Source organism: Oryctolagus cuniculus, chromosome 17 (assembly GCF_051225735.1).
Source record: "Oryctolagus cuniculus isolate XC-2025 breed Fujian yellow rabbit chromosome 17, ASM5122573v1, whole genome shotgun sequence".
Classification (NCBI taxonomy): domain Eukaryota; kingdom Metazoa; phylum Chordata; class Mammalia; order Lagomorpha; family Leporidae; genus Oryctolagus; species Oryctolagus cuniculus.
Window position 1 is genome coordinate 5131352 of NC_142883.1, and position 12219 is coordinate 5143570.

A 12219-nucleotide genomic window follows, 5' to 3' on the forward strand; every position below is an offset into this window, starting at 1 on the left:
GCAAGTGATACCTTTTTTTTTTTGTCTTTACTGATGCACACCCTTTTGAATTCCTTTATTTAGCCCATGTGCTCTTCGCTGGGCCTCTTCAGGTTTCTGATACGAGGTGCTGATTCTTACTTGGCTGATACAGCCATGGCTGTATTAATTTTCCTCCAGTAGGTACGGGAGCAGTTTCTCGAACGGTGACAGTTTTCAAGAGGTTTGCCCATAAAGCTGTCTCCGAGGAACTGTGGCAGGTGCTTGATGCACAGTGGGAAAGCTGGTGGAGAGCCGTCTTGGTTTTTGTGCTACTGCTGTTCGGTTACAAGTCTCAAGTTCTGAGGGACACAAGTTTATGTCCTGATACTCTAGTACACCTTGATAGTGACAGTGCTTTGGGTTGCTGTCTTATTCATATGTTTGAATTCCTTATTTTTTCAGATCTGTTCAGGTCTTCAGCTTCCCACCATTGATTGCATAATCTTAGCAGACCTGGAGACAAATTTAAATAAGCAGTGAAAAATATTGATAGCATATAGCAGAGTTTTTGGAACATGTGTTAAAAAGTGAAAACAAGTAGGTTGGAAACTAAGCATGTTTAAAAAAAAGCAGTTATTAATGCCAGGGAAAATTGGAAGATTGTGCAGAAAAGGAAGTTTGGTGAGAGCACATTATTTAAATTGTCAGTGAGCAATATTTGATAATGTAATGCTGCTGATTAAACTGTGATATGTAATGTAATGTATAAGATATATATATATATAAGATAAGATGGGGAAGGGGAAGCTGGGATGAGACAGCCAGGCGCTCACCTACGGCAGGTAGTGGCTGTAATAAGCTAAGGAGTGGCAGTAGACGTTTATTACTCTGAAATACTGTGAGGAAATACAAACAGAAAGCTGGACTCAGAATTGAGGGTGTTGCCTGTGGATGCTGATAGGAAACTGCTTTTTAAAACTTTTAATATTCTCACTTAAAATTATGTATATGGGTTAGTATGAGAAAACATAACTACAGAGAGTATAATAAAGGGCATTTAAGGATACACAAAAATAAATGCTTAGATTAATCTTTGTATTTTTAAAATATTTCCTGGACTGCTTTCTTTCTTTCGTTCTTTTTTAAAGATTTAACTACTTTATTTGGAAGAGTTACAAAGCCAGAGGCGGCGAGAGAGAGAGAGAGAAGAGGGAGAGAGAGAGAGGTATTTTATCTGCTGCTTCACTCCCCAGATGGCCACAATGGCCGGAGCTGTGCTGATCTGAACCCTGGAGCCAGCAGTTTCTTCCGGGTCTCCCATGCAGGTGCAGGGGCCCAAGGACTTGGGCCATCTTCTACTGCTTTCCCAGGCCATAGCAGAACTGGATATGAAGTAGAGCAGCAGGGACTTGAACTGGCGCCCACATGGGATGGCGGCACTGCAGGCAGTGGCTTTACCTACTACACTACAGCGGCCCCTCCTGGACCGCTTTCTTTATTTTCCTTTCTTGCAGCCAGCACCAAATGCAATATCTTAGGTGTGGCCTGAAAGAATAAACATTGGTTTAGTTTTTTGATTATCTGCAACCAAATATTTAGCTTGCAGAATTTTTTTATAAAAAGATTTATTTTATTTATTTGAAAGGCAGAGTTATAGAGTGACAGGGAGAGAGGGAGAAAAAAAAGAGAGAGAGAAAGGTATCTTCCATTTGTTGGTTTACTCCCCAAATGATTGTAAAGGCCAGGCTGCAGCCAGGAGCCCATGGGTGCAGGGGCCCAAGGACTCGGGCCATTCTCCACTGCTTTCCGAGGCACATTAGCAGGGAGCTGGATTGGAAGAGGAGCAACCAGGGCCAAACCTGCACCCATATGGGATGCCGGCATTGCAGGTGGCAGCCTAAACCACGTGCCACAGTCCTGGCCCCCGTTCACAGAATTTGACTGAAGGACTTACTGCCTGGTGCTTTCTTTCCATCTTGGTGATCCCGTTTTGGGCTCGTCTTCGTATTCCCGGGTGGTTTACTGCTTAGTCCATTTGCAGCTATGCTTGATTAATGCCCTACTTGTTAACTTTAGAACAAAAGAATAATAATCACTCAGATGAGCTTCTAGGTGGTAATTATCCAAGAAAGGTGTCTCTATAAATAATCTGTCCCCATTTTGCCAGTGCCCTTGTTGTTTTCTGCTTTTGTTTAGCATGTCTGGAAACAGTGACTGAGCAAACAAGAATGGGTCTTTATCTTTAGTTATGAAAGCGTCCGGGCTGTGTCCTACATTCATGGCAGGGGACTCTGCTACAGCAGTGGTGGTGCTGTGCCCAGGTCACCACCCCTGATGTGTGACCCAGGGGTTCTGACACAGTCGTCACCTGAAAAATAGAATTTGTATCCTTTTAACACTGCCCTTTCTCTGAGAGAAGCAGCTGTAGGCAGAGTGCCTGCCGGAGACTGTTTAACCTTCTGGCACCAGCCCTGCGCGTTCTTTCTCCAGACTAGACGCTTGGCAGCTCGGATGCTGGATGTAGATTAGGCTGTTCAGGAGAACCGGGGCGGCTGCTCTTACTGCTGAGCCCTTGTCGTCTGTTTGAAGGGCTGGTGGGGACCAGACCCCCACGGCCCGAAGCTCCCTGGGTCTCCCTGGGTCTCCCTGGTCAGCGCGCTTGCCGAGCAGGTTGGGAGTGGTAGGGAGGAAAGCCGCCAGGGCTCCTTCATAGTGAGTGGAGGGAAGCAGCAGTTCCTAGCTCGGCTCTCCACTTCCTGGGAGCGGCTCAAGGTTCAGTTAAGAGCGAAGCAGCTTGGGACCGAAGCCTGCATCGCCTGCATCGCCTGCTTTGGACTGTGGAGGAGGGGAGCCGGCATTCCCGTCAGATCTGCAGGTCGGCAGGGAGGAGGCCTGCTTAGCTGACAGGAGTTGGGTGCCCTCCCCAGACTGGGCCCCTTCCAGCGGACTGCCTTCGGTGCCCAGGGAGGAGAGTGCGAGGGATGAGGGAAGGCGGAGACCGAACGGCACTCAGCCGGTTTCTCCACGACGCGCACACCCAGCGGGAAGGAAGAGGAAGTGTGTTCTGGAATAGCTTGATCAGCTGCTGCCATTGGCCGGCAGGCCTGTCAGTCGCCTGGGGGCTGAGGCTGGAAAGGGGAAGAAGGAGCAGGGCTATTGCCTGGGAGGGGGAGGGAGGAGGGCTGAGCCCCGGGAGCCAGGGGGCGTGGGGGCTGGGACCGCGGGCCGATTGGCAGGGCGGGGCTGCCTTCGATCCTGGCCACTTCTCTTAATCTCCCTCTTCTGATCCAGGGTGGCATTGTGTGTCCCGGCGTGCAGAGGCGAGTCCCTGGAGAGAGGCGAGGCTGAGCCCAGAGCTGGGCTGCTTCAGCAGGGAAGCCTCCCTTCCCCCCTGCTTCAGGCTGCTGAGCACTGAGCAGCGCTCAGAATGGAAGCCATCGCCAAATATGACTTCAAAGCCACTGCAGATGATGAGCTGAGCTTCAAGAGGGGGGACATCCTCAAGGTAAGCCTTGGTGCAGGCACAGTGCCGCGCTCCCTCCTGCACTCAGCCACCTTCCTTCCCCTGGCAACACAAAGGAGCCTCGCTGGGTCTTTCTTCATTGCACACTTTGCACGTTTACCGTCATGTGTATCTGGAGAGCTGTGTGCGTGCTGAGTGCATATCAGATTGGACTTAGAGGGCTGGTGTGATGTGTGTTACTGCCTTTGTGTGAATTCCTTGAGTGTGTGTGTGTTGCTGGGAGCACTGTTTCAAGTGAAGTCAAAGCAGTGTGGCTGCAGAAAGGAAGTCTATGAGTAGAGTCATTTACCATGCAGGATTTTATTTAAAATCAGAGGATTTTCTTAAAGACTAAAAACGTGAAGTATTTATGTAGAAGCATTCCATTAGTCTTATTTTACACAGCCAAGAGATTTTTGCATTCTGTAATATGATCTTGGCAGGTTAGAAATTAATTTTCCCAGTTTAGAGTGGTGGTTAGGAATATGTGCCAAAATTCATTAAAGAACCTCTGTGTATTTTTATTATCTGTGCAGAAAACTAATGGAGCTCTAAATAATATGCTTCACCTTACTGTTGTACAACTCAGATTTCGCTTTTCTTAAACTTGAGGAACAATTACCCTCCATTAAAATCTAATTGCACAAAAGAAGCCTGCTGACAGTTTAAAAGTAAGCTGCTGTACAGTTCACAGCTTATTCTGAGCCCTAGTGTTTACGTGAGGACGCGCTCCACCTGGCACGTGTTAATTATGCTGTTTACCCGGCTGACTAGGGCAGTCTGCCCTTTTGGATGTGTCATTTATTTTTACAGGGTGGGTGTTATCAAAGTATTCACTGTGTCTCAAGTTTGACATTTTTTTCTTCTGAGCCTTCATCTGATTGTTGGAATTTGCCAACCATTTGTGTGCTAACCCTGAATAAATTCTTAGAATTTTGTAAAGAGGAAGAAAATGGGGACGTAGAAATACAATCCTTTGTAATTTTTTTATGTGGACCTATTGTTAGTTACTGTTTGTCTTCTTGGCCCAAGGCGTGGGGTTCTTTTCTGAAGTAACCTGCGTGGTAGTTTCTTAGTGTTACAGACGTAGGGTGAGCTCCATTGAAGGTGGTGCTGAAGAGCCGGGACAGGAGAACACAGCCGTGTGTGTGTGTGTGTGTGTGTGTGTGTGTGTGTGACTGAGGTTTTCTGAGAGGTGTCAGCACTAAGTGGTCAGAAAGGAAATAGAACCAGCTGCTATAGGTTTCAGAAAGATGGGTATGAATGTCTTAGAGAACTAGCAGTCAGAGCCAGTTTAACTCAGACAACTAATTTCTTTGTATCCTGGTATACAGAGGAGATAGTTGGTGTTCCTGGAGGTAGTTACTGTTTTCAGCAGTTAACTCCATTGTGATATGAAGTCTGGCAACTCAAGTACTCATACTTGTAGCCTGTACAAATGCCATCTGAGTTAAGCTTGTTGTTTTGTAAATATATACTTAAATTTCTCCATTAAACTTACCCTAGAAACTTGAACCTGGAAAGCCAGTAGTGCATGTTTTCTCTAAGTACATCCCACCAACAATTTAGCACTGAAGCAACAAAATAAAACAGAGGGCTTGAGGTCTCTTTTTAAGAATTTTTAGACAAGAACTTTCCCTGATTAGTGTCTCTGAGGTTTGTCCTGGCCCCTGAATGTTTTATAAGCTGGTCAGCTCTTAGACAAGGGTAAAACCCTTCTCTCATCCCATAATCAGAGAAGATGATACTGTTTAACATTTCCCCAGAAATTAGTGTCTGGGCAGAAAGTGAATCACAGGGCTCACGTTTAGTTTCAGATTTTCTCTGGGAGAGAGAAAAGTACACGTACTGGATTCTTCCCAGTTTGGGAGATGACTGGGATATGAAGTCATAGTGCCATTATTGCTTTTGAACGGTGGCCATTAGCTGTTTGTTAGTAATCATGTGGCTTTACTCCAAAAAGAAGAAAAAAAAAAGTGCCAGTACAGTAGTTGCCCTTTGTCTCATAACTGTAACAGCCGAGTGAAGAGGAGACACATGCTTTGCCTCAAAACCGATAATACAAACAGCAAAACAGAGTTTTCCTCATTTGATTCTTCAGGAAGTAAACTGGCTTCACTTGAGTGGCTTCGGTTTGATTGATAAGTCATCAGGATGTTAGTTGTAAGCTGAAACATTTCAGAAGAGGCCGGAATAGCATTAACTCACTTAGCTTTGATTGCAGTCCGCATGTACCGGCCCTCTTGCTGAAAGGAGGTGGGCGCGTGGGTACTGAATGCATCTCACTTCAAGATAATGAAAGGAGGGGGCTTAGCCCTGTGCCTTCAGCTAGAGTCAGGAGGATTGTATGCTTTCCCTATCTCGAGTTCCTGGTTAACTTTTAGTTAATGTTGACTCCTGTCCAGCCGATGAGTTCCTTACTCTGTGTCTGTGCGCACATTGACCTGTTACTGCCTGAGAAAAGAAGAAAATAGAGAGGTTTCACTGGGAACCTAAGATAGGACTGAATGCTTCAATGTATCTGCATTTGTTACTGTCCGACTTATGTAAGCTTGCATTTTTCTTGGGCAGAGAAGAGGAAGGCATTGAGGCTTAAAAAATGGAAGAAATTGCTCTTCTGTTGCAGGCTTCAGGCCTTGTATGGCTGAAATGAGCTCACCTTCCCTCTGGTTGTAGGGCAGGCTGGAGGTAGTCCCTGAGGTGCTGCGCTGACGAGCTCCCTCAGCAATCTGCCCTGGAGCACACAGGACCTCCTGGGCTGGAGCTGCCGTTTAGGGACTGGTGTGTGTGTGCTTCAGATAGCGCCGCGTGGGAGTTAAAAGGCCGCTCTCATCTCAGACTTGTGCTCGTTCGCCTCCAGAGCCAGCTTCTTGCGTTTGTCAGCTCTGGGAGAGAACCAGCCCTGCTTGGGTCATCTGAGTGTCTTCTGTGCTGTGTGGCACTACCCTTGCCTGTTTCCTGAACTCCCTGAAATAAGCAGATCTTCGAAGCGTCCTCCATTGTTACAAAGCTTGGCCTGTGTCGGCGTCACAGTTATGGAGCGTTTCTGGAAACAGTCCTTGGGATGGCTGCTTTGAGAAGCTACAGAAGACGTATTTTCTCTGTTCAGGAGCTCTAAAGTCAGATACGAGAAGCAAGACTAATATGTGAAATAATGCAAAGCAACATGTCACATTACAGGATTTTTAGAACAGGAAAAGACCCCCCCCCCTTGTTTTTAGATTTATTTATTTGAAATTAATTTCAAATACAGAGAGGGAGAGAGAGATCTTCCATCTTCCATCTGGTTCACTCCCCAGATGACCGCAATGGCTGGAGTTGTGCTGACACTAAGCCAGGAGCCAGGGAGTTTCTTCTGGGTCTCCCCTGCGGTTGCAAGGGCCCAAGGACTTGGGCCATCCTCCACTGCTCTACCAGGGCATAGCAGAGAGCTGGATTGGAAGTGGAGCAGCCAGGACTCAATGGGATGCTGGCACTGCAGCCACTGCACCGGTTCCAGGAAAAGACTTTTTTTTAAAAAAGTTTATTTTTATTTGAAAGACAGCGAGACAGAGACACAGACATCTTCCATCCACTGATCACTCCCTAAATGCCAGCAACAGCCAGGGCTGGGCCAGGCTAAAACCAGGAGACTGGAACTCCATCTGGGTCTCCCATGTGGATGGCAGGGACCCAAGTACATGAGCCATCATCCACTGCTTCCCAGGACGTGCACTTCATAGGAAGCTGGATCCAAAGCAGAGCAGCTGGGGCTCAAACCGGGTAATCCGGTATGGAAAGCAGCTGTTCCCAGCAGCAGCTTAATTAACATGTTGTGCCGCAAATGCCTGCCCCTGAGAAGACATTTTAGCCTGGACTTTATTGGTGAGAAAACAGTGGTTCATAAAAGTTAAATATCTACCCAAGATCAGATACTTAACCATTAATTTTTTTTTTTTAGATTTTATTTATTTATTTGAAAGAGAGAGAGGTCTTCCATCCGCTGGTTCACTCCCCAGTTGGCTGCAACAGCCCCAGCTGTGCCAATCTGAAGCCAGGAGCCGAGAGCTTCCTCCAGGTCTCCCACATGGGTGCAGGGGCCCAAGGACTTGGGCCATCTTCTACTGCTTTCCCAGGCCATAGCAGAGAGGAGCAGATGGGACTCGAACCAGCACCTATATGGGATGCTGGCACTGGATGCAGTGCCTTTACCCACTGTGCCACAGCGCTGGCCCCAGCCATTAAATTCTTACTAGAGATCTAGTATTTGAAGAGTATAAAAGTTGTGTGGCAGGGCTGGCACTGTGGTGTAGTTGGTGAAGCTGCCACCTGCAGTGCCGGTATCCCATATGAACGCCAGCTCGAGTCCCCGCTGTTCCACTTCTGATCCATTTCTCTGCTGTTCCACTTCCAATCAAGCTCTTTGCTATGGCCCGGAAAAGCAAGAGAAAATGGCCCAAGTCTTTGGGCCTATGCACCCACGTGGGAGATAAGGAAGAAGCTCCTGGCTCCTGGCTTCAGATCAACGCAGCTCTGGCCATTGCAGCCTTCTGGGGAGTGATCCAGCAGATGGAAGATGTCTCTCTCTCTGTCTCTCAAATAAATAAATAAATCTTAAAAAAAAAGTTGTGTGGTATGCTGTAAATATTCAGTAAAGGAAGACACTAGGTAAGAGTTGACATCCGGCCGGCGCCGCGGCTCACTAGGCTAATCCTCCGCCTAGCGGCGCCGGCACACCGGGTTCTAGTCCCGGTCGGGGCGCCGGATTCTGTCCCGGTTGCCCCTCTTCCAGGCCAGCCCTCTGCTGTGGCCAGGGAGTGCAGTGGAGGATGGCCCAGGTGCTTGGGCCCTGCACCCCATGGGAGACCAGGAAAAGCACCTGGCTCCTGGCTCCTGCCATCGGATCAGCGCGGTGCGCCGGCCGTAGCGCGCTGGCCGCGGCGGCCATTGGAGGGTGAACCAACGGCAAAGGAAGACCTTTCTCTCTGTCTCTCTCTCACTGTCCACTCTGCCTGTCAAAAAAAAAAAAAAAAAAAAGTTGACATCCAAAGAAGGTGCGTGCAAGAGATGGGACTTGAAGTGGACCTGTGAAATGAGCAGGACAGAGCTGAATGAAGAGAACGGAGAACGTTTCAGGAGGAGTGTTGGGGGGCCAAGTTGGGTTTGTTGGGTTTGTGATAGGAAGGCTAGAATAAGGGTCTTGACTGTGACACAGTGGGAAAATAAGGTAGGATTGGAGGTAGATAAGAAAAACCAGTAAGAATTGGATGTGGTCATTCCCTCTAAGAAAGCCTGGAGTCCCCAGCCTAGAGAGTACAGTGATCAGGCTGAGTTAAGTGCCCGCACAGGTCTTGGGTAGCAGCAATGAAGGAGGGGAGGGACTGGAGAGATGCTGGGAGGAAAATCATGAGAGTCCTGCCTCTTAGCCTTTGAGTGAGGCTCTTCAACGCCCACTGCTCATCAGCCTTGAAAGAGAAACTATTTCATTGGTTACAGCTTTCACTGTAATAGCTCTAAGTCCTGCATTTCAGTCCTGAGTCTCATTTTGGGTGTTTGGGTTTTCCAACATGAAAAGTAAGAGGGTGTTTTTCTTCATTTAACTCCTTGTATCAGTGTGTACTTTGTAGAAGCATTTCTTGGCCTGTTAATGATAGTTCTTACCAATCTTGTAAACTAAAATAGAAATTGCTTTAATCTTTAAAGACAGGCCGGTGCCACAGCTCACCAGGCTAATCCTCCGCCTATGGCGCCGGCACCCCAGGTTCTAGTCCCGGTCGGGGCGCCGGATTCTGTCCCGGTTGCCCCTCTTCCAGTCCAGCTCTCTGCTGTGGCCCGGGAGTGCAGTGGAGGATGGCCCAAGTGCTTGGGCCCTGCACCCGCATGGGAGACCAGGAGAAGCACCTGGCTCCTGGCTTCGGGTTGGCTCACTGTAGCAGCCATTTCAGGGGTGAACCAATGGAAAGAAGACCTTTCTCTCTGTCTCTCTCTCATTGTCTAACTCTGCCTGTCCAAAAAAAAAAAAAAAAAGAAGAAGAAGAAGAATGAAGACAGTTTATTGTTTGTGTTCTCTGAAAGCAGATAACTTACCCCTCTTACGAATCCTCACTTTGTCAGCTGAGTGGACTGTTTCCACGTGGGTGCTGAGAATGAACTTTCGGTTCCTGACCAGAGTTTTTCGAGGCTGCAGAGCAGTCTTCCCTCTTTCTGGAGAAGGAAATGAGGAGAAGCAGTGTTCTGGAGTCTTCCAGGTTGCATCCTTGTAAGCTGTGTGGTTGAAGTCCCCACTGAAGAGCTGCCAGTTATGGGCCTTGTCCATGTACACTGAGTTACACGTTCTGCTGAACATCTTGGGCACAGAGACGATTGGCATTAGTAAATGTCCATCATCGGGGCAGAAACAGGTTCAGAGGTTAAGAAACTAACTGGGGTACCCACATCTAGCAAGAGGCGGAGCTGGGCTTGAGCTTAGGTTGACTGTGGTATGCACTGTACAACAGGTTCATACTCTCTCCTCTGTCTGATGGTAGTACTGATAGTAGTAAGAGAGACATGGGGTATTAGGAGTCTTTTTTTTTTTTTTTTTAAGATTTATTTTATTTGAAAGAGTTACAGAGAGAGGCAGAAACAGAGAGATCTTCATCTGCTGATTCACTCCCCAAATGTCTGCTATGGCCAGAGCCAAGCCCATCCAAAGCCAGGAGCCAGGAGCTTCTTCTGGTCTTCCATGTGGGTGCAGGGACCCAAGCACTTGGGCCATCTTCTGTTGCTTTCCCAGCCACACTAACAGGGAGCTGGATCGGAAGTGGAGTAGCTGGGACTTGAACCTGTGCTTTATGGGATGTCGGTGCTGCAGGCCATGGCTTTAACCTGCTGTGCCACAGTGTTGACCCCAGTAGTCTTGCTTTGTTCATTTTGCAGGCTTTTTTGTTTTTGTTTTTAAGATTTGTTTGTTTATTTGGAAGAAACCGAGAGAGAATGTTCCATAAACTGGTTCACTCCCCAAGTGGCCTCAGTGGTTGGGGCCAGACCAGGCCAGAGCCAGGAGCTTGATCCTGGTCTCCCACGTGGGTGCAGGGGCCCAAGCACTTGGGCCATCTTCTGCTTTCCCAGGTGCATTAGCAGGGAGCTGGATTGGAAGTGGAGCAGTGGGGACTTGAACTGGCACCCACATAGGATGCCGGCTCTGCAGGCTGCTGCTTGACCCGCTATACCACAGCAATAGTTCCTGCATGCTTTTTTTTTTTTTAAGATTTATTGATTTAAAATAAAAAAGACTTATTTATTTATTTGAAAGTCAGAGTTACACAGAGAGAGGAGAGGCAGAGAGAGAGAGAGAGAGAGAGAGAGAGAGAGGGGTCTTCCATCTGCTGGTTCACTCCCCAGATGGTCTCAACGGCCATAGCTGTGCTGATCCGAAGCCAGGCGCTTCTTCCGGGTCTCCCACGCAGGTGCAGGGGCCCGAGGACTTGGACCATCTGCTGCTGCTTTCCCAGGCCACAGCAGGGAGCTGGATCGGAAGTGGAACAACTGGCGCCCATATGGGATCCCGGCACTGCAGACGGCGGCTTTACCCGCTACACCACAGCGCCAGCCCCAAGGACTGCTTGGAATCCAGCTCTTGACGCAGTGATCTTGCTCTCGTCACTGTGCTCTTGGGCAGCTGACTTGACAGCTTGGTACTTTGGTTCTCCCATCTGCAGATGGAAAGAGCAGCACCTTCTCCCTCCCGAGGGGCACAGTGAGGAGTAAAGGAGCTGTATGTTGTGCTACGGCAGTGAGAGCATGAAGTAGACAGTAATTTGTAGCTGCTTTGGTTTCATTAATGTTATTCAGGGGGCACAGTTTTAATAAGAGGCAGGCAGTGCAACCCTCAGTTTATGGGTCTGTTAGTCCCATGACTCTGCCCTGGCTGGGGCGTGTCTGCTGTGACCTCAAACTCAGGACTGTTCAAAGCCTATCCCAGAGCTCAGTGTGGTGTTGGTGGAGGCTGGTCTGAGAGACGAGGTCCTTCATTCCCACATGTCTAGTCTCAGGATTGAGCCTGAAAGCAGGGACCTGCACCTCCGCAGTGTCCTCTTTTTCTCTCTTTTTTAAAGGATTTATTTTATTTATTTGAAAGGCAGAGTTACTTGGAGGGAGAGAGTGCCGAGGGGATGGAGAGGGAGAGAGAGACTGTGGTAGATTTCTTTGGCTGATGGAGCTTTTGGCTTATGCTGTTGGCTAATAGTAAGAGATATTAGATAAAACAGCCTTGGGACAAACTCCTCATGGTATTTAAGAGTATTAAGGACTCCTTTAGTATCTATCAGTGTGCTCAGTGAGGACCCATGTTCTCATGGGAGAACATGCTCTCTGGTTTCAATGCCAAGAATAGGTGTATTTTCCCAAACAACTTTCTAAAATCTTAATGCTGTAAATATGTTTCCTTGTTCAGTTTCCAGAGAAGCCCAGAGCCTCCCTCTTAGTCCCATTAGTAGGTTTTGTATTTTCTGTGCTGATGTTTATATCAAAACAGATACTAACTGTTAGCAGAAAAATATTGGAAGTTTTCCCGTAACAATGGCTTCTGTTTTCAACTAATTTATTTTCTAGTTCAATAGTATTTTATTTATTACAAGACAGAGAAATCTTCTGTCTACTTGTTCACTCCTCAGATCCCTTAAACAGCCAGGGGCAGGTCAGGCCAAAAGCTGGAGTTGAGAACTCAGTTTGGGTCTCCCATGTAGGTAGCAGAGGCCCAACCATTTGAGCCATCACCAGCTGCATCCCAACGTGCA

At 47.8% G+C, this 12219-nt stretch overlaps 1 protein-coding gene across 1 annotated transcript in view; it reads left to right on the forward strand.

Moving 5' to 3' along the window:
* GRB2 (growth factor receptor bound protein 2) overlaps positions 1-12219 on the forward strand; it is an 85113-nt gene that overhangs the window by 4699 nt on the left and 68195 nt on the right. The window contains exon 2 of the mRNA XM_002722939.6: positions 3253-3466. Coding sequence (XP_002722985.1) covers positions 3389-3466 — 78 coding nt within the window. The 5' untranslated portion in view covers positions 3253-3388. The remainder of the gene's footprint in view (positions 1-3252; positions 3467-12219) is intronic.